The sequence below is a fragment of the Leptidea sinapis genome, chromosome 28, assembly GCF_905404315.1.
Source record: "Leptidea sinapis chromosome 28, ilLepSina1.1, whole genome shotgun sequence".
In the NCBI taxonomy this organism is placed as follows: domain Eukaryota; kingdom Metazoa; phylum Arthropoda; class Insecta; order Lepidoptera; family Pieridae; genus Leptidea; species Leptidea sinapis.
The window spans coordinates 6,401,631-6,425,748 of record NC_066292.1 but is presented as its reverse complement, the minus strand read 5'-3'; the positions used below and the strand labels follow the sequence as shown (position 1 = coordinate 6,425,748).

The window sequence follows — 24,118 nt, the reverse complement described above, 5'->3', positions numbered from 1 at the left end:
GAGGCGCTTATCTCTTTCTACGAGGTAATCTACAAGCCTTGTTTCGCACCTTAACAGCTTCTATAAACAAAAGTATTACGTTATTCAAAAGAATTGTTAAAAAACGTTTGTGTGGTAAAGGTTACTATAACATAAATGACTTTCTTAATGATACCAAGGATTGGGAATGGAGCGACCGCCCTCAGGCTATTAAATAATAAGTTTAATTGTACAATGTTACTTTAATTGTAAAACATATTTTTGATGAAAAAAAAAGCCCGCTGAGTTTGTTGCGCCCATTCTTCTCAGGCCTGAGGCATTCAATTTGGAATGGGTGGTAGTTTTTTGACTTTCAATAAGTGATTTCACATCCTATTTTGAATAAAAATATTGGAATTTGAATATACATTCCACAGATATGCTCAATATTATTTGGCAATGTATAATGAATCCATAAAGAAACTTGACACGAGAGCAAGTGACAAAAAAGGTATTAGTTAAAGTGTCATCAATAGAAAAGAGCTCGTAGTTTTCCATTAATGTCTCGTCTGCTATAAATTTGCGATCACATTATAGTGATGCATGGAGCGATGCCGCGCTAAACTATTATATCTTGTAAAGGGGAAGGCAACTTCAATCGAATGAACAAAAAAAAGTTATTATTTATGTACTCTTTAACTTATTCCATAATATCTCGTATTCTCTGACGATGTTTTGTTATGATTTGACGAGTAATTATCAGTTTTTTTTTATTTTTTATGACAGTAAGCGACATGGTGAGAAGGACGTTCAGCTGATGGTAATTGAGACGCCCAGCCCATAACAATGAAGTGCGGCTCGGGATTTTTGAAAAACCCAATAATTCTGAGCGGTATTACAATTATTGTGCTCATCGCCTTGAGATATGAGATCCTGTCTAAAGAATGCCTGCCACTGGTCAGCTAATCTTATGTAATTGATTAAGATAAATATTAAAATTGGAGTGTAGGTTTATTACATTTGTTTGCAGTTAATTTTAAAGGGGCACAACACAAGATTATCAAATCACTCAAATAGTTTTTATGAACGTCGAACTAAAATATCGTAGTCACATAAAAACAATAGCTTTTCTTACGCATGTTTTGACATACATGCGATGCGACATAAGCCCTTGTATACTTAATTAAGATTTAGTCAATTCGGTAAGTACTCAATAAATGAAAACTTTACTAACTTCTTTCGATTCTAATTTAGACTCTTGTGATTCTTAATAAGTGAGTATAATTGTATTCAAGCCAGTACATAATAAATTTGTTTAAGTAATAAATGATATAAGATGCGAGAGAGGTTGATATTCCCCTTAAATAAGTCTGATATTTGATTTATATTTAATCTGCTGCAATCTCGCGATTGCTCCAATGATAAAGAATCATCTATCGCCATAATTTTTCTCGGCACATATTAGTTGCCACTAATATAATATTGACTGAATACTTTTTAAGCTTGAACATTGTTAGAAATCACTTTAAAAAGTGAGTCTATTATTATGTATTACAATAATGTTTTTTTTCTACTCCTCTACATTTATCTGTCATTTATATTTTTTTATGAAAATAAGGGACGAGACGAGCAGGACGTTCAGCTTATGGTATTTGATGCGCCCTGCACATTACAATGCAGTGTCGCTCAGGATTCTTGTAAAACCCCAAAAATTCTGAGCAGCACTACAACTGCGCTCGTCACCTTGAGGCATACGATGTTAAGTCTCATTTGCCCAGTCGTTTCACAAGCTACGGCGCCCTTCAGAACGAAACACAGTGATGCTTGCACATTACTGCTTCACTTCAGATATAGGCGCCGTTGTGGTACCCATAATCTTGCCGGCATCCTGTGCAAAGGAGCCTCCCACTGACATATACAGCCACGAGCAGTAATATAAGTACATACTTCATTGAATCTTTGAAAAAGTCTAAAAGAAAGGATGGGCGGTAATCACTTTACGGCGGTTGTCAATAACCTATCTATCTTTAGTTTAACTTACTAGAGGTAGACAAATCTGTCCTTACGCTTACTAACATTTCAATAACCAACCGACATACAGCATTGGACTATAGCTATACTGGACATAACTATGGATAGATAAGATCTTGTCATTAACGGCCGTTCCCAATATACTATCTACAGATAGAGTTAAATTACTACCTTGTACTGTCAGTAATTAGCTGTCAATAATGTGAAGCTGTCCCAATATACACGATAAGTCATTATTATAGCCTTATATTGGGACGCTTGAATTGCAATTTCCATACAAACTTCTATCGCTGGTAAGCTATACGTCGTCCCATTGACAGGCAGCGTGTACGGATAAGGTGAGTTACCGTCGATAAGTTTATTGGGACAAAAAATTCAACGATAGTTACGATTTATATCTCAAGTAAGATAGAGACTGAATATTGGGAACGGCCGTATACGGTGACAGCAATGTATCCGTAACTACAGATACGTTATTGAAAATGGCTGTTAAACGTGAGACGAACCGTAAGCATGCATATCCTATTCAATAAATATATATAAAATGCATAAAGATATATTACACTAGCTAACCCGACAGACGTTGTACTGTACATAATAAACAAAATACTGTTTCTTATGTATTTGTCAATAATATTTCATAACATCAAGAATTATTTCGTAACGTATGCTCATTGTGGTTATAAATAAATTGTTTCACAGCAGAACTGTCAACCTGTGCGTCAATAAATTCTCTCACAAAAAATATGTCTATACAAAACAAATATTGGAAATAAAAATAATTATGGGTCCCAAATCGAAATAAAAAAGTATCCTATCTCTCAGGTAGGAGCTAACTGCACTCCATGTAATAAACCCCATTTAAATCCGTTCATTAGTTTAGGAGGCCATCGTCAAACAACGTGTCACGTAATTTATATATATTAAGATTAGAATGTGGCGGCTACTCCATGTTCGTGGTAGACATCTTATTGTTTTATCGAGTGACAATATATTATTGTTATCACTCGCTTTTATGGCGCTCCTCCTTTGACTATTCAAAACAATATTTTGTTTGAAGATAACAACACCGTAGCAGTATTGCGAAAAATATGTTTTGATATAAAGAATGGTAAACATCTTTGATATAAGATTACTACAGACTTATATTATACGGGAATTCTTTAATTTTCCGAGATGAAAAGTACCTAAAATGTTGACCGGGGATGTAAGGTATCATCATGCATATGCTTTGATATTAATCGGTCCAATATTTTCAGAGATTAGCCCGTACAAACAGACAGAGAAACAAAAAATTTCAAAAAAATCGGGACTTGTTCTATTTCTCTTCTTACATCTCTCTGACTCGGTTTTGCGAAATTTGATCTCTACAGATTTATTCTAAGTATAGCTTATATATAGAGTCAATATTGAATTTATTATCATTCCCAATCTGTGGTATCATTAAAAAAGTCATTCATGTTAACAATACCATACAACCTTGCCAGACAAAAGTTTTTTAACAATTCTTTTGATTTTCGTAACACATTCGTTTTGTATATTTTGCTGGGATCATGTTGTGAGAGCAAGACCAGTTTACCAGTGGGAGGTTCCTTTGCACAGGACGCCGGCTAGATTATGGGTACCACAACGGCGGCTATTTCTGCCGTAAAGCAGTAATGTATATACATTGCTGTATTTCGGTCTGAAGGGCGTCGTGAAAGTTAAATTATTGGGCAAATGAGACTTAACATCTTGTCTCAAGGTGACGAGCGCAGTTGTAGTGCCGCTCAGAATTTTTGGATTTTCCATGTATCTTGAGCGGTGCTGTATTGTTATGGGGGCATAACAATGCGTGGGGTTATGCAGGGCGTATCAATTACCACCAGCTGAACGTCTTGCTCGCCTCGTCCGTTATTATCATAAAAAAAGAAGGTTCATAGGATATTTCTGGTGAGGAAAAGTATAAATCCAGATGGTGAGGATGACATCAACGTTGGCTGCAATTCTTGGATTCGCATCAAATCCAGCCATTTGATGTAGTTTTAAGTTTATAAGATTATTTTGTAACAATGCGCAATACGTAATGTTTGTAAGTCACCTTTGAGGTCCAATATAATGAACATTAATTGTAATTCATAGTTAGATGGTGAAGACACAATAGTGCCGAAACAATAGTGGTGCGGGCTTGAGGTCTATTGTACGCACCGCCTACCTCCCGCGGCCGCCGCACGCCGGATGGGTGGTGCGTTAGTTTTGTCAACGGCACCTTATTTATCGCACGAACCATTGTTACTTGAGCGCTACGCACTACCTAATGGTCTACGAATTGCGTAGTTGTTGAACAAACGATACAGATGTAATTTATTGTCTTATGTAATGTGAACTTTTGTTACGAATACGTCGGAAACGGTAAATAATATTCAAAATTAAATTGGCCTATTATGAACGCTAGAGGGCGCAACATCAACCTTAGAGCTGGTTTACACGTACATACATTGACTTTGAGTACGTGAAGGGAGCATTTGCAACACTTCACGACTCTTCTACTTGCGGAGACATAGATAAAATACGTTAGCAATTGTAAACAGATACCAATGTGGTTTATTCCTTCGAAATTAACTACCCATATAAACATTCAATTACTAATTCAGAAACGTTCTTAGGGGGAAAAGGTAAGGTAAACACCCTGATACACAGCACAAGCCGGAAAATTGTGTCCTCTATTGAAATGGCGCGGAATGGTTCATTTTAACCTTGTCCAATTTAACCCGCACAAGACTCAAGTTTGCGCGTTTACCACAAAAAAACCATTGTGTCGTATCACCGCTCCATACATACACACACACATACACGCGAATTTCTTTTATTTTTATTTTGTACTATTATTATATTAGTGTAGGGGAAGAGACTGGAGCTCACGACACAGGGAATCCTAGTGTGAGGCCAGAATACTTGTAAAATTAAAGTTACTTACTTTAAACCAACGTATACTTTGTAACAGATGTTTTTTAAATCTATAATATGGTACTGCTCATCGACAATGCTTCCCTTAAGGCATCGCCTAGTATCGGAATACGGAATCGTAAACTTAAGCAATTGCGAACTGGAAGGCACAGCCAAATTGGCTTCGAAGAAGCTGGGCGTCATAAATAGAGCACGGCAATACTTCAAGCCGGCCCACAACCTAGCGCTCTGCAAGGCACAGGTCCGGCCACATATGGAGTATATGTGGCCGGACCTGTGCCTTGCAGAGCGCTAGGTTGTAGGTATTGCTGTCATCTCCAGTCTGGCACCCCTCAGTGGTCACGCAGTCAAATGGCTCAAGCCATTTGACTGCGTGCAACTCAGAGCTGCCCGAATTGTCGAAGATCCAGTGCTCTGTGAACGGCTAAACCTGGCGTTGCGTAGTGAAATCGCTTCATTGTGTGTCTTCTACCGCATTTATCACGGGGAGTGTTCCGAAGAGCTGTTTGACCTGTTTCCTGCCGCCAAATTCCTCCTTCGCATCCACCATCTGGACGTGTCCTCAATTGCTCTCTTGAGGTATTAAAGGAACACTCTTCCACGCATATTTTCTGAAGTAATATTAATACACAAATGTATAAATAATACTATAGAAAATTCAGAATAAAAAAACTCTCAAAGACTCTAGGTACTGGGCAAAGAAAACATTCCAACGTAACAATTCATTACAGAATACATTTTATCGTTTATTCAACAAAACGGAACGCGAAAGTTCCGCGTGTATTTAGCATATGAATTAAATACAATGAAATATGGTTCAAATTAATATGGCAGTGTCGCCGCTTTGGGTATTAAATGTTTTGTTCTGCTTGGCTCTACACTGTCTCTCTTGTTTCAATATTTTGTTTATTACATTCGATTTGCTTAAAAACAAGGTGTAGAATATAAAAAAAACAGTAACATAAATAGACCTAGAGTGTAGGTATGTTAAATGTGCCGATGATAATTTCAAATCTTTGTCATTTTATTAAATCTAACTTCTTTCAATATCTTATATCAAATGAATCCAAGTTTTTATTTGTTTCACCACATAATAAAAGTTAACAAAAAAACAACCGAATTAAAAAAAAACTATTACAAACCGTAATACGTACTAAAAAGTAAAACTTAGTTTTAGAGTTCTCCTAAGTAAAATTAGTACAACAACATAATGTCGTTGTAAGTTACAATTATTGTTATTTTTAGAATTGGAGTCCTCCTTTTTTGAAGTCGCTTAAATATTATTTAAAATCAAAACTTAGTATAGTATTTAAGAAAATTAAAAAATGTATATAAACCAAGACGAAAAGTGATTCTTCAAGTGCCAATGCGGCTGATCTTTATATTCATACTTTAATTATACATAAATATGTCTAAATAAATTGTATATACGACAAAAAGATTTATAAACACAGGTCACAAGTGGAACAACACAATAAGTAAGTTAGAAGTAAGCAGCCTCGAGCAGCAATATTCACAGAATAAATTATAAACGTCTATATTTCAATTTCGGGCAATGTTTGTTTTGCTAAAATCTATCTATCTATCAAATCAATACAGTAGTCAATTTAAAATGTTTGATTGTTATTAATCAGCAAAAGTATTATAATATTTATCGTGAAGAAAAAGGCTGTATATAATTAAAAAATATGTTTTAATCATTGCAATTTTAATAGTTTCTATATTAAATTGGTAATGTTACTATTTCATTAAAAAAATAGGTTAGGTTAGGTTAGGTTGGGTTAGGTTATACAAGACATGTACCGGATGTGATAATAACGCCGTTCCCGGACTCCTCCTACCAAGGCGAGTTATGTTTATATGTACACCGTGTGCTTTTTTTGTACACCGAAAATCCCGGTGGGTGGCGGCCCGTGGGGGTTTCCACACGAATGAAAAAAAGGTTATACAAGACATACCTACTTTAAACTATAAAAAAAATAATTCATTTCAAGCTTAACGAACCTTTCCATATTATTTTCACCATAAAGCTCTGCTTCAGATTCTAAAAATTTACTATATATTTTTTTTATAATCGCTTATAAAATGCGAGAAAAATAGCTTTATCTATTTACGGTGTGTGTGGATGATATAGCTACTGTACTCAATATCTTTTGTTTCGTATTAATTTACATTTACTTTTTTTACTTAGGTACTCGTGTAAGGCATTGACTATTTGACGTTTGAGTATTTTTGATGCATCACTTTACAGATATTATAATTGAAATGATTTGTAAAACGATGAAAAGGCAATGTTTCTTGCTACTTTTTCTCATTAGCTCAACCCTTTACGAAGTAGCGGTAAATTTAATACGAAAAAAAATTTTTTTGACATTCATAAGTGTCATTTCCGTGACCGACATGAATAAAATGATTTTGATTTGATTTTTGATTGGTTTAAATCCATTACATCTTCTCCCTATATATATGTTTAAAAAGAATTATTTCCACTCAATAAGTACAGTAAAAACTTAAATTAGTTTATTTCTAAAATATAAAAGAGATATTCATTATTATATAATGAAAGACAATACGCAATGTGACCATTAATAATAAGTCTCACAAGTGGGAGCGGTCACCGAGACCAATGTTTTCCGTCTGCTTGCCTCGCGCTTTGTGCTCACTACATTCACTAGTGTACAAGGAATATATAGACAGAACAGGAGGTGTAATTATAACACTTTGAATAAATATAAAGAGTTTTTCAATAAACAGATTTACGATTTAAGATTTGTCAGCATCAATTATACTTCCACAAAAAAATATCAATATACCTGAAATTATCGCAAAGCGTAGCGTATATATTGGCAGATACAACTAATTTACTTATCATTTGATTTGATTTGGTCACTCTGAGACAGCGCTATGTAATAGTGAAATAAATGCATCGTTGGTTCCCTTTCTAAATAGCTATTATATTATTTTTTTTTTGTATGGTATAGGAGGACAAACGAGCGTACGGGTCACCTGGTGTTAAGTGATCACCGCCGCCCACATTCTCTTGCAACACCAGAGGACGCTTGCATCACACTTGCATCACAAGAGCGTTGCCGGCCTTCAAGGAAGTTGTACGCGCATTATTTTGAAAGTACCCATGTCGTATCGTCCCGGAAACACCACACAAGGAAGCTCATTCCACAGCTTTGTAGTACGTGGAAGAAAGCTCCTTGAAAACTGAACTGCGGAGGACCGCCACACATCCAGATGGTGAGGATGATATCCTAACTTGTGGCGTGTCGTGCGAAGGTCGAATTCTGCGGCAGGAATCTGGTTAAACAACTCTTCGGAACACTCCCCGTGATAAATGCGGTAGAAGACACACATTGAAGCGACGTCTCTACGCAACGCCAAGTGATCCAGCCGTTCACAGAGCACTGGGTCCCCGACAATTCGAGCTGCTCTGCGTTGCACGGGGTCAAATGGATCGAGCTTCTACTGGGGTGCGCCAGAACAGAGATGACAGCAATACTCCATGTGTGGCCGGACCTGCGCTTTGTAGAGCGCTAGTATGTGGGCCGGCTTAAGGTATTGCCGTGCTCTATTAATGACGCCCAGTTTCTTTGAAGCCAATTTGGCTTTGCCTTCCAGATGACCACGAAATTGGCAATCGCTCGAGATTTCGAGACCCAGTATTCCGATACTAGGCGAGGCTTTGAGGGAAGTGTTGTCGAAGAGCGGTGATACGACAAATGGGGTTTTTTTAGTGGTAAACGCGCAAACTTGAGTCTTCTGGGGGTTAAATTGGACAATTGGTTCAATTTTCCCCATTCCCCAACCTTCTCAAGAGAGGACTCAATAGAAGACACAAGTTTCTCCCGGCACTTGTCGACGATTTCCCGAGAGAGACCTGCATGGCCCGTGTATACGGCATCACCAGTGCTGTCGTCTGCATAGCAATGAATGTTGGAGGTGTCCAACATATCATTGATATGCAAAATACGGTAGAAGACACACAATGAAGCGACGTCTTTACGCAACGCCAAGTGATCCAGCCGTTCACAGAGCACTGGGTCCCCGACAATTCGAGCTGCTCTGCGTTGCGCGCGGTCCAATGGATCGAGCTGATACTGGGGTGCGCCAGACCAGAGATGACAGCAATACTCCATGTGTGGCCTGACCTGCGCTTTGTAGAGCGCAAGAATGTGGGCCGGAAGCCAATTTGGCGTTGCCCTCCAGAAGGCCACGGAATTGGCAATCGCTCGAGATTTCGAGACCCAGTATTAGATACTAGGCGAGGCTTTAAGGGAAGTGTTATCGAAGAGCGGTGATATGACTAATGGGGTATTTTTTGTGGTAAACGCGCAAACTTGAGTCTTCTGGGGGTTAAATTGGACAAGGTTCAATTTACCCCATTCCGCAATCTTCTCGAGAGAGGACTCGATAGAAGACACAAGTTTCTCCCGGCACTGGTCGACGTTTTCCCGAGAAAGACCTGCATGGCCCATGTATACGGCATCACCAGTGCTGTCGTCTGCATAGCAATGTATGTTGGAGGTGTCCAACATATCATTGATATGCAGAAGAAACAGCGTGGGAGATAGCACACAGCCTTGGGGCACTACAGCGTTCACGTGCTTAGGATTCGAGCAAAAACCGTCGACAACGACTTGTATGCTGCGCCCAGTGAGGAAGCAGGAGGTTCACTTGCATAAGCTCTCGGGAAGCCCAAATGATGGAAGTTTTGAGGGGAGCGCCGTGTGACCCTCTAGGTATACTAAAAGCTGGCGGCTAATTATTCTCTACATGATTTTGGAGAGCAGGGAGGAGGGAGGGAGGGAGGAGAACTACAGGCCTTTAGGCAAAAGGCCTGTAGTTGGCCGGATCCGAACTGTCTCCTTTTTTTGGATCGGACGCCTACGCCTTTGGAATAAGAGTGCCGGAATAAACGCGTTAGCACAGGCGTCATTTCAGGGGCACACGTTCTAAGCACGATTGGAGAAATGCCATCCGGCCCGCTCGACTTCCTGACGTCCAACGAAAACAGAGCTCGCCTAACAGTTTTCTGTCTGAACTGTACTTCAGGCATAGAGCTCTGACACCGCGGGATGGTCGGTGGTGTTTTTCCGTTGTCGTCAAGAGTCGAGTTGGAGGCGAAAAGAGCGCACAGGAGATTGGCTTTCTCTTTTGCCATGTGGGCCAGGGTGTCAGTCCTCATGTGCAACGGCGGCATGGACGGCTGGCTGAAGTTACCAAGAGCAGCATTCGACAACGACCAGAACTTGCGTGTTCCGGTCGGGTAACTGGAAAGCTGCTCGCCGATTTTGACGACGTGTTTTGACTTTGCACGGGCGATTTGCCGCTTATAAAATCTGGAAGTTGTATTTCCTCTTAAGAACGGATCCTTTGTGCCCAGCGCCGCAACCCAAGTTCGATTCGCCTGTTTTTTGCAGTCAGATGCTGCTTTAACTGACGCATCGAACCAGGGCTGTGATCTGCCACCGATCGGTACTACAGAGCTTGGTATAAAATATCCATGCCCTGGAGTATCACATCGGCTACTGCAACGGCACAGGCACTAGGATCATCCGAAGGGAAACAAACCTTGCCCCAAGGGTAGGTTGCAAAAAAGGAACGCATCCTATCCCAATCCGCTGACTTGTAGTCCCAAACACGGCGGGTCGCTGGTGGTCTGCGACGTTGGAGTCGGATGGGCACTACACTCCACATATTAATATCTTACAAAGTTATGACGAGACACTTGGCCCGTGAAGCCCAGAGGCGCAGAGAATGGACAAAGTACTACCTTCGGGCTTCAATGAAAAGAACTTCTGATTATTTCGGCTAGCGGAACAGCCTAGCTATTCAACGCGGGAATACGTTGCCAGTATTCTAATTATGATTTTTCGTAGTGATCGTTTTTGCTTCACGTAGATAATCAAATAATCTTAAATACTGTTGTATTTTGAATTGATAAATGTTTTCAATCTAAAAAATAAATAATATCTTTGTAAGTAAATGATAATTAAATTTTAAATAACAACAAAACTATATGTTTAATTAATATGCTTTTTAATGTTGCATGCTGTAATAAAGCAGAGTTTGGCTGCTCATGTATTTTTGTATATGTTCAACACGTGTACATTAGGAACCCAAATTCGCAATAAGGAGAATTGAATTGAATGTTAAAAATAACGTACGCATAGCTCACATTTTTAAAATATAAGTTAATACAAATTTTATATTAAGATTATCACGCGCGTTACCACCATTCTAATCGGAGCTGCCACATTTCCCCCTGTCCGAAGTTGTCCTGCTCTTGCTAAAAGCTCGGTTCCCACTTAAAGACTCTACCAATGTAGAGATGTCATTGCGGTTTTCAATATTGAATTTCAGAATAAGGTAAGTAGGAACTTAGAAACATGAAAGAATGTATTTCTCCGCGAATGATCATAAAGAATTCATCATTATTTAAATATTTTATATTAATGATACGTGACTATGTTGCCACTCCGTCTATGTTGTAGTTTGATCTGAGTCTACTGAGAGGCAAATCTAGGATGTATTGTAACGATCCCATTTGCAACAGTATTTTGCATTTGTATACGGTATTCAACATATTTGAATCACCAGTACACTTAATACAAAATAATAATGAAATTTTGCTGAAAATAATATGAAAGGAAAAATTTATTCCGATGTTTCGCGTTTATTTAAAATGAGGGCAAACGAACCTAAGAGTCACTTCATGATAAGTGGTTACCGACGGTAAATGTTCAAACAAACAAACAAACAAAAATATTTTATTTCCTAGGTGAATTGCATTACACATTAAATATGTAATTTTTTCATCCAGCTCGCTCGGAAGGCATATTTCCTTAGAGAACAACGAGCAAGATACTCTAGGGTTGCTATTTTCAAAACATTATGTTATTACAGGTTCTTATTTTCAATTTTATTTTACAAATCATTTCAATTACAATATACGCAAAGTGATGCAACAAAATACACAAACGTCTATTACTAAAAGCCTTACGCTAGTAAGTCAAAAAAAAGTAAATTAATAAGTAAAAATATGTTTTTTTTTATGGAATAGGAGGAAAAACGAGCGCACGGGTCACCTGTTGTTAAGTGATCACCGCCGCCCAAAATCTCTTGCAACACCAGACGAATCACAGTAGCCTTGCCGGCTTTGAAGGAAAGTGTACGCGCTTTTTTTGATGGTACCTATATCCGTCCCGGAAACACCGCACAAGGAAGTTCATTCCACAGCTTTGTGGAAGAAAGCTATTACAATTATGGAGTATATACTTAAAGTACAATAAAGTAGATTCATCAATCCACAAGTTTTAATTTTTATTTACTATTTGTAAGCACTAGTGACAATTAAAGTTTAATTGCCGCTATTATCTTTAGTTTAGATTATAATTATCTCCACTGCTGAATATCTAAATGATCGGACAGCCCGGGACAAGATTGTGATTATTTTATAGCGATAGTAATGACTGTACAATATTGTATATTTTTATTGAAAAGAGCGCAAAAAAGAATGCTGGGAGAGTTTCTTGCGCCGCTTCTTCTCTCTCAGAGCGCCATTTGTTTTCGAAGCGGTAGTAGTATCTAGTAGTTATTAGAAATGACATCAAAAATAATTCTAAAGGAATCAATTTTGAGAAAAAAAAAATGCCTTGTATTAAAACGTGGTGACGGGCTCCAATTCTCCGTGATCTTTCGATGTCAGTCAATTAACATGTCATAATAGTATAAGACAAAACTCCAGTCCACCCGTTAGCCAGCATAACTATTACCTTTTCATTGATGTAACAAGAGAACTTGGGCAGCGATGATCACTTATCACCAAAAGACTCACAATCAAATTTATCTTTATCTATATATACATAAGAGATTTCCACCTATATATTGACTCATCACGATATCTCTGGAACCATAAGGCGTAGAGACTTGAAATTAGAATACTCCTCTCACCGAGAAGAGGTTAGCTTAGAATGGATTTTACGAAATTCCATCTGCAAGAGACTTTTTATTATGAACAGAACAACGTCTGTTGGGTCAGCTAGTATTATATAAAATAAATATATCTATATTGATCATTGTATTAATTTATTTTAAATGAACAAAGTGACAATACTGCTTTATTCAAAAATCTCATCTAATTATCTCTAACAAGACAATTGATATCAATGATACACTAAACGCCGACACACTTAATTCAATCAACGATCGTTATCGACAACCACGCCTGGTTATCTTTCCCCCCAGCAACCATTTACATACAAATACATACAAATCGGAACCGTAATCGGTTCCGGGTCACGTGTCTACCGCGCCGAATCGCTTAGAGACCTTCGTTCACGCTTAATAAAGTCACAATCTTCTCACAATACAAAACAGAACGCGACTACCCTCGCTCAGGAAAAAAATAACGAGGGCAACAGATTCCAAATTTGAATTTGATTATCGAAGTGTGCTGACTATTTATCATTTGTAATGACGCCGCGGCGGAAGAAGGACGTGCGCTAATATTGTAATCTTGTAAATGCGTTCAGAAATACATTATTTATTTATCTGTTCGAATTCAGTTGTTTAAATTAAATGACTTAGATTATAATATCATTTTTTTTTTGTAAATTGCTTAATTTCTTTGTTTATTATGCCTTAGTAAAAGTATGTCCATGGAAAATAGGGTTTTCATTGCGATTTAAATTAATCTTTACCTGGCTATCATTTTGTTAAACTTTTAAGAAGGTTTTATACGTTTTGGTAGTTTATGAATTATCTAGTCTTCTATCTGCCCCTATTATATTGAAATGTCCGTTTTTGATAGGAAATAACAGCTTTAAATATATTTTTGTATGTTTGTGTAGTTGAGAGGGTACATAATTTTTAAATTTTAAGTCTGTTCGTCAATTTGTTTTCACGACTATTCGAAAAAGTTGCATCTACTTTGGCTGTTAAGCGATCATGTTAAAATGGGTGATTTAGAATTTTATTTAAATCATCAATTGTCAAAAATCAGCACAAAAAATAATATTACATTCAAATAAATTTCAATTCAACTGTCAAATTGGTACGTTAAATAAATTTTCATAGGCAAAGTCGCGGGCGGGCGCTCATTCTTCATAAATAAAGTTAATCTTTTAACTCCAACCGGATGTAATTGAACAATGAATTATTTAAGACTAGTTGACCCGACAGACGTTGTTCTGTATATAATAAATAAAATAAGGTTTTTTAATGAATTTTTCAGTAATACATCAAGAATTATTTCGTTACATCAATCATGCATCAAGTTCATTACATCAAGAATTATTTCGTAATATATGCTCCCTGTTGTTGCAATGAAATTGTTTTACAGCAGAACTGTCAAACCGTGCGTCAATAAATTCTCTCATAGAAAATATGTCCATACAAAACAAATATCGTACGACGGGGGACACATCAAAGGAAAAACAAAATTGTCGTTTTTATTTAATTCCGAACACTTTCATATTTATTCACCTTTTAAACCTTCCCTGGACTTCCACAAATAATTCAAGACCAATATTAGCCAAATCGTTCCAGCCGTTCTCGAGTTTTAGCGAGACTAACGAACAGCAATTCATTTTTATATATATAGATATAGTCATCCTAGTAGATATAAATAATTTGTTTTGTATTTAAAAATTAAATTCAAAATACCCACAATCCACATACAGAAACGCCGTATCTTTGTAGAAAAACAGAAAGGTTATATAAACCACAATACGTATAATATAATAGTACAATAACAAGCTGGAGGCAGTGAACAGTAAGCAATATTCAAATATATTTGTGTGCATTACTAGACACATTCGTCATGAGGACTTGGCGTCTACAAACATGCTCGCTTCGTTATACAGGGTGTTGTGTTTGTCGATAAATTATCTATATATTATTTTAAGATTGAGATAAGATGTTTAATAAATATATGTTCTCTTATAATATATGTATATTTATGATGCAAAAGAAGAAGAAAACACAAAAGAGCTGAAGAAAATTTTTTTTGCTCTGAAAATTCTACGTTACCTAAGATCCGCAAAGTGGATTAGCGCCACACATGTATATAGCTATGCCGTAGTTGATTTGTAACAGAATTTGCCGGCAACATTTGGGTGAATTAGCTCTCTGGAAGCTGTAGATGGAGCCCGTGATAGATGTGCTATAAAGCGATAAGAGATCGTGGCATCACAGCATATTTGATCCTTTACAATTACAGCAGCTCTGCACTGTACGTCTTCATATTTCTAGTAAAGTGGACCAGACTTCGAATACGACTATGAATGAATACGTTGGATGAGGGTTTCGCCGATCGTCGTGGAAATCTTTGGGTGAGGCCTTTGTCCAGCAGTTGACGTCTTCTGGCTGATGATGATGATTATGCACCAGATTAGAGATTAGGGTGATCCTCCATGTTTGAACCAGCATCTAATAGACCATTAGGCAAGACTTCATACCATCGTATGGTAATTGAATGAAATTTCAAGCTGAGTGGATAATTTGGTATTAGGAGAAAATTTGGTGACACGGTTTTTCTCGCTAGGTAATTCTAATAAAACTAATCAAAACTCATACAGTACAATGGTGCTGTATGAGAAAAAAAGAACTTACTCAAATATTTGCGTAATGACGCAAATATTTGAATAAGTTCTTTTTTTATTTAATAGAAGGACAAACGAGCGTACGGTTCACTTGATATTAAGTGATCATCGCCACCGACACTCTCCTGTAATACCAGAGAAATCACAATAGCGTTGCCAGTCTTTAAGGAATGTGTACGCGCTTCTATCAAAGGTATCCATGTCATATCGTACCGGAAACAACGCACAAGGAAGCTCATTCCATAGCTTGTTTGTACGTGGAAGAAAGTTTCTTGAAACCACACTGTGGAGGAACTCCACACGTTCATATGGTGGGGATGATATTCTAATTTGTGGCCTGTCGTATCTTCATACGTTGAGACACAATGAAGTGACGTGTCTTTGCAACGCCAGGTGATCTAGGCGTTCGCAGAGCACTGGATTTAAGTATTTTTGTTGCATCAGACTTGTTTGCATGTGGTCTGGTTCCATTCTGCTAAGCGCTAGCCAATTAGTAAGACGATAATGCTGTAAATGTTGGCTTAGAAGAGTCTCAATGAATTTCTTGCCTATTGTTCTCAATTATTAATCCACATTAAAGCTCAACCTTTTCCGAAGCGTTGGTAAGTGGTAAAATATATACATTCATAAATATAATTTTTATTGACTTAATTGAATAAAGTGACATTGATTTGATTTGATTTAATATGAATAAATCCGCATAAAGCATAAATATTATTATTCTTTTAGAGTAGGTAAGTGAAAAAATGTCAAGTCTCTAAATGTGTGTTTTGAAAAACTACACGATACATGAAATATTCGAGCACTCTATATATGGTTCGCTGTCCCCGATATGAATATTTTCTATTGAATTATTCACGGTTCGGCGAGCCAGCAGAAATATTGTTCGTCTAGCACTTATCGGAACACCCGCTAACTTTTCCCATTCACGCGTCACTGCCTCTCCGAGCATGAGAACTTTAAGGCTTTCAGATGGCGACCTATGTTGAGGCGGTTACTGTAGCAGAAGGTTTTATTGTTTACCAGTCTGAGCGTTCTGAGTTTTCTTATGTGAAACTCTACATTACTTCTTTGTACATGTAATAAAAATCATATTTTACAAGATCATAGTGTCTTAAATAAAACTAAAAATTAAAAATATTATAAATAATTTTATTGCTCTTTGATAATTTCGAAAATGTTGCCATATTTGATGCTCTAAAGATATGTTTCATTAAATGTACCCTCACCAAACATTTAACTTTAACTTTAATTATATTTGAGACAGACAATAATGTAATAATATACTCTACAAATGCTAAATAATAAGTAATATTGTATTCAGTACTCAGTAGGTACACTTCTAGACAATCGCCTTCTTGTTCCCTGACTCGGTTTTAATAAAATAAATATAAATTAATAAATAAAAACTCAAGTTTTATTGAGTTATATAATAACAAATAAAACGCATAGTGTTATCGATATTTACATATGAGTTCATGCATTTTCTGAACTCCATTGAACTTTTATTAATACAATTGAGTTAAGAAGACTGTAAAGGATATCCGATGTCCATATGCACATACATCATTCTAGTCGGTAAAAGATATCAAACCGGACAAATGTGAATCTGACACCGACGGTAGTTTCAAACTTTGCTAAAATTATTTTTCATCTAATGATCCGCCTGATCTAATGATCATTAAGCACAGGAAGACGTCCACATCTGGACAAAGGTCTCCCCCAAAGATCTCCATGACGATGCCCTCATCCAACGTATTCCGGCGATCTTGACCAGATCGTCGGTTCATCTTGTGAGGAGCCTACCAACACTACGTCTTCCGGTATGAGGTCGCCATTCAAGAACCTTATTGCCCCAACGGCCATTTGTCCGTCGAGCTATGTGCTCTGCCACCTGCCACTTCAGTTTCGCAACCACCTGCGTTATGTTGGTGCCTGCGTTTAAAAACCTTGCTATTTGCTAAATTACATGTAAGTTAGACAAGTTTATGTTGTGACAAAAATTGCCACAATCATTCAGAAATTCGTTTTTGTTTCATTTTTATGACACATTTCTCATGGCGTTAGACTAAATTATTCACGAATACTTATTATTATTATTCTATTGACAGAACAGCCGCGTCTGTCGGGTCAGCTAGTTTATGATAAAATTAATTCAGAAGTTTGTTGTCAGTAATGCTGCATGAGATCCAAATGACAAAAAAAACTAAATAAAAAGGTTCAAACCATCTAGTAAAACATATTTTTACAAACATTTAAACTCTACCGTGAACCTAAAACGTACCGTAAAGGTAAAAGAAAGCTAAATATTTAAAATACCCCAGATGAGAGATCTCGTCATAAAATATAACACCGATTCACCACGACCCAAGTTTCAATGGAGCGCACATCGCACACGAGCGGCCCAGCCTGGGAACAGATTTGTTCGCAGAGCACGGTCACGCCACTTAGATACGCTGCATCTCCATTCTCGTAGACAGCCGACGGGGGATGAATCAATTATGTCTCATCTAATTACATATTACGATGTTATATCTACTCTGTGCATTATTCGTTTATCTGTAATTTAAATATGATATTTAATGTATTTTTTTTTTATTAAAATCAAATTAAAATCAAATCTAATTATATTTGTCAATTCCTGCGTTAGCTTGTTGTTACATATCCAAAATACTGAAATAAATTATCTTCTCCCTTTCTCGCCTTGTTCGTCTATACATCATTACAGCAGGAAGACGTCCACTGCTGGACAAAGTCCTACCCCAAAGATTTCCACGACGATCGGTCCTGTGCTGCCCTCATCCAACGTATTCCGGAGATCTTGATCAGATCGTCGGTCCATCTTGTGGGGGGCCAACCAACACTGCGTCTTCCGGTACGTGGTCGCCATTCGAGGACTTTATTGGCCCAACGGCCATCTGTCTGTCGAACTATGTGCCCTGTCCACTGCCTTATATATATAGTACATCATAAATATATATATATATATACACTGTATACATATAGTATGTACGTCGTCTGTACACTAGCATATAATTGTTAGTCTTATGATCACAGAGAGTTCTAAGAAATAATTCTATCAAAAATATTCTATGTTTTGATAATAAATATGAGGCAATGCCCACGTAATTCACTGATAAACAAAGTCACGTGCTCTGCATAACTCCATGGAACATAATATATACATAATAGTTGAACATTTGTTGGATTATAATTATTTATATCAATAGATTATAAGTATGAAGTCAGAAAAAATGAAATACTTAATATTTTTAAATTGTGTACATAAGTATACATATACACACGCATTGTTAAATATTTATTGTACGATATTAGGCACATTGTAACCCATATTTTTTATGAAAAAAAAAGCCCGCTGAGTTTCTTGCGCCCGTTCTTCTCAAGTCTGACGCAGTCCACTTTGAAGGGGTGGTGGAAGTTTTTAAACTTTCAATGAGTGGTTTTAAATAAAAATATTTGAATTTGATTTTTTTTAATGTACAGTAAACATTAGTCAATTAATTGTCATCGATTAGATCTGTCTCGCGTGCAAAAAGTTTATTTCCATTCTCTCTATATCTAGGCATAATTAATTTAAGACTTTATCTGAATTCCTAGAATTGATAAATTTGTGTAGGGATAGCCATCCCTTCACAAATTTTCTGCGCCTAAGTACATGTGACATTAATACCTTTATACGTGAAATTCTAGTTGTGGATGTCAGATGTTAAATTCCTTCACATCTCTTCCTTCTTCTTCTTTGCTTTCAGGATGCAGGCTACAGATGCAGGATAGACTTTGCAACACTAGAGGAATCACAGGAGCGTTGCCGGCCTTTAACGTGTACGCGCTTTTATTGAAGGTACCCACGTCGTATCGTCTTGGAAAATCCGCACAAAGAAGCTCATTCCACAGCTTTGTCGTAAGAAGAAGATGTTTGTGGAAAAAAGCTTCTTGAAAATCGCACTGTGGAGGACCGCCACATATGCAGATGGTGGGGATGACATCCTAAATTGTGGCATGTCGTACGAAGGTGGAATTCGGCGTCCCGTGATGATGTGGTAGAAGACACACAATGAAGCGACATCTCAACGCAACGCCATGAGATCCAGCTTTTCACAGAGCACTGGGTCCCCGACGACTTAACACCTAATGTCTGAAAGTAACGAGCGCAATCGCAGTGCCGCTCCCATTTTGATGCTGTTAATAGTCCCAAGCGACACTGTATAGTAAGATCGGGGTAAAGATCTTGAACATCTCCTAACACCTCTCAAAAAAAATATTCATCATAATATTGATTACATTATCAGATACAGGCACATTTCATCCTCAAGCTTATGTCTAAGAAAGACGGGCCCAGTGCGATGTTGTTTAGGTCAAGTGGTAAAGAGTATGCTCTCACATAGAGGGATGATGATGTCAATTTACAACAAGATATTCTATTTGTTCGTTCTATGAAAACACTAGTCATTCAACATACGCATATTATAAAGTAATCTTATTCTTACCGAGCAATTCTTTCTCAACAATCTCAACATTATGATAGGGTTGGATTAAATAAAATTGAATTTTCTCGAACGTATTTTTGAGTTATCCATCAACACGAGCAATCATGATGTAGTGCACCCGTTACCAGCAGAAGATGGCAAAAAAAAGTGGTAACACCCAGACTAAATCAAAAAATAACTCTTTAAAGAAATATTTTTAATAACTCTGGCATTCAAATACAATACCAGTAGGAGTCTCCTTAGCACTGGAAGTCGGCTAGATTATAGGTACCACAACGGCGCCTATTTCTGCCGTGAAGCAGTAATGTGTAAACATTACTGTTTCGGTGTAAAGGGAGCCGTAGCTCGTGAAATTACTGGGCAATTTGTAGTGCTGCTCAGAATTTTTGGGTTTTTCAAGAATCTTGAGCGGCACTGCATTGTAATGGGTAGGGCGCATCAATTACCATCAGCTTAACGTCCTGCTCGTCTCGTCTCTTTTTTTTATAAAACAAAACTCGACCGCAGTAAGAATCGAATCAAAATAAGTTTGAATAACATAATAACATTTAACTTCACCATTTTAATTTTCCCCCTAACATACTATTAGCACGGCTATCCCATACAGACAGTTCTCGCAGCAGTGATAGCTCCATCATCCACCCTTGTTAACAGTTAGCTACGCCACGGCATGTTAGTAATTCTATACAATGCTATTAGCGAATCTGATTAATATAACATATCCGATATAATAATCATGGGAAAATATTTTAACTGTCCAAAACTTTTTTCCTGGAAATAAAGCGGCAAAAAGCTGCTACCTACTTTTTTTATCTATTTTGAATTTAAAGGTAACTGGGCGATTTTTTTATTAACTAACTAAAAATAAAAAAATGCTAAATGAATATAAAAAAAAATCAGACAGTTTAAAGATATTACAAAAATTATATCAAAAATATGTCAGTTTTAACATATTACTTTCAAACACTTTTTAAATACAAAATAAGACATTTATAACAAGGATAATTAAGTCACCAGGAGATCGATAATCATGTAGTTTATTTAAATCTTTTTCTTTAATTATTATTTACACAATCAATAACTTAGACACTAATATTGCACAATTAAGTAAGTTTATAACAACAACAACATATGTTTAGTAACAGGCGTCGAAATAAAGATATCTAACATTTACGGAGTGATATTTTAGAGTGAATTTGTCTATTTTCGCAGAAGATCGATGGGATGTTTTATTTGCAGTTCTATTTTTGATGAATACTACTATGAGAATAGAACTGCTTGTTCTTCTTAAAACCCTGACCTGGGGATATTTCATCTAAGTCACCTTCTTTGTCCTGATGAGCTGTCATGTGACGAGTCAAGTGATGTCTCTCCCGAAAACTTTCATTGCAGACCGGACATTTTAACTTCTCCTCTCTCTTTCTTCTATTTGGATCAACTGTAGTTTCACTTTTGTGGTGTGTTCGCATATGATACACTAGGTCTGATGTCATCCGAAAACTGATGCTGCATTTCGCGCACACATTTTGTGCTGGCAATGAAAAAGCTGCCAACGTGGAAGGTAACAGCGTGCTTAGAATTGCTGCGGCTGGGTTGTTTATTAAAGGGTTAACAGGTTCTCGAGGTGGTGATGCGAACTTCAGAAAATCAGGATTTGGTTGTTGAAAATTGCGGACGCCAAATGGATATGTTCCTGCTTGCAGATATGGTATTTCGGGTCTAAAAGGCAAGAAATTCATTTTGTTCTGTGATGCTTGCACATTCTTTGCATCGTGTTTATTTTGATAGTCAATCAATTTTGGAGGTGCACCTTGGCGTAACGGTATTTGATTCACTTCCATGTAGTTAGGTGATGACGATGAGATACTCTGAGATTTAAAAAAACTTTGCCCGTTTAGTAACTGTGCTGGGGATAGTATGTTATTAAATCCTGAACTTCTATTGAAATTGCTCATCGGAGGCGTTGTAGATGACAGCGGTGGGCTTAAAGAGTTCTGATATATAAGATTATCTGGACTGATTGATGGATTAGGAATCGGTGATCTCATACCGAAGTTTGATACTTTGGTAAATGCACTCTTGGGAGACATTTCATGGTGTCTAGTAAAAAAATTGTTCTCGTACCTGGCTCTTGTTTGGGCACTTATCAGGGTTGGGTCATCAAATATTTTATTTTTGTATTCAGGTAAGAATTTTGGCGCTCGTGCAGCACTTTCATTTGAATTTGGTCTACTTCGAGATTTATCTGATACGTCTGAATCACTTGCATAATTTATTTTGCTCGGATATTCATCAGTGCCCACATCGATGTTTCCATCTGACGCGAAACCTGGTGAAGAATTATTATTAATTCGAATTCTATCCTCATCTGGATCTTTGGAGTCTAATGTGGTCTCATTTGAAAATTCACTCTGCACATAAATATCTGCCATTCGCTTTGAAGATCTGTCCCATTCTTCTGTATTAAATAGCTGCTTAGAAACCCTCAACTGTTTCTCAGAAGAAGGCTGTCGTGGCTTGTCATCTGGCATCATCAAAAAAGCGACATCAAAGGATCTCTTGGATTTAGCTTGATTAATCATAGTAGACTGCTGGTCAGATTTTTTCAGCTGTGTACGTGCACTTTCAACACTCAAATTAGATTCTTTCAAATCAGGCGTTTGCTCTTTGTAACTTTGAAAATTATTTTGAACGTCCATTGTCATTGTTTTTTCATTTATCACTTGACACTCTTTCTAAAAACTTTTCTCGTAGACGCCACGGTTGAACTACGACGCGTGCGTACTATCCGATCGTAACTTTCCGAATGCGGGTTTGATAAAAGAGTAAATGTACACGAGTGGGGACAAAGCTACCCTTAAGTTAAGACTTTAACGTAGGAGGCGTTATAAAGCAGCCAATGGAAAACGCGTGAGAGGCGGGGCTCTATACTCTGGGCCAATGGTATCTTTGTGGCGATATCAAGCTCTCTTGCTCAATCGCAGGTTCAAGATATTAACTGACACGTATTGAAAACGAACTGAGAACGGTCAGTTTGACAAAGACAGTATGATATTGAAGTGACGATTGGTAGTTGTACTTGTTGAAATATGTTTATGTTTTCTGTTTTGTTTTATTGTTTATTTAAATGGAGAAATTAAGAAATATTTCATTAATATAGACAATAATAATACTCCAATAATTTATTTTCCTCTTTAAAATCGACATTGCAAAATTGAAAAAAAAAATCAAATACTAAATATATTAAATAATAATGAACAATAAAATATTTTTAGGTAACTACACAGTGTAGTTAAAAGTGGTACCTACATAGTAAATTCATTAGGACCTAAGTTGATATAAATGGTGGATAATTACTTATTTATTATTTAAGTGTTATTTAAATGATTGTTGACTGAAATTAATATTAAATTTATTCATATAAGTTCAAAAACAAAACAGTTACTTGTTAACATTTAGGTCCAAAATACCAACATTCATCATAAATATATAGTTAGATCCAATTTGTTTTTATTTGTTTGTTTCACAGCCAAAACACTCAAACTTTATCCACAATATAAGAATGAAAGCTGAAAATATAAGAAACTAAAAGTTACTTTGATCATTATCCTCTGTTTATCTCACAGAGCGTGGCGCTAGAAACTCGGGCGATTATGATTGCAATAAATATGTTTTATATGTGGCATAAAAAATGATACCTCCATAGTAAGTTACCCCCGAGTGTATGGATGAGATTGCGAATAATGCTATTAACACAGACGCTTCTTCTCAAATTGATATCTTAAGCCACCAGTTTCACCCCAAAACTGAACTTTAAATCAAAAGAAATAGAGTTCAAAATGAAACAACGTAGGAACATAAAAATACTTCAGTTATTGCCAGAGAAAATGAAGTTTTAAGCCGTTTATGTGAAAGACGATTTTTACGTAAGGCTTTAAGTTAATCGAAATGAAAAGAAGTCCTAAATGAGGTCTGTTCAGTAGTGGGTAACGATAATAAGATGGGCGCAGACGTTAAAGGAAAGCCATTTGTCAGATTTGAGTCAGTTTTTCAGTGGTTCGT

The 24,118-nt window shown here is 36.9% G+C and overlaps 1 protein-coding gene across 1 annotated transcript; it reads right to left on the bottom strand.

The window, feature by feature from the left end:
- Positions 1-21,159: 21,159 nt before the first annotated feature.
- On the bottom strand, positions 21,160-22,845 carry LOC126972971 (uncharacterized). Its single transcript, XM_050820079.1, has one exon. It carries the CDS (start codon positions 22,759-22,761, stop codon positions 21,298-21,300), a length of 1,464 nt encoding a protein of 487 aa, XP_050676036.1. The 5' UTR covers positions 22,762-22,845; the 3' UTR covers positions 21,160-21,297.
- Positions 22,846-24,118: the final 1,273 nt, after the last annotated feature.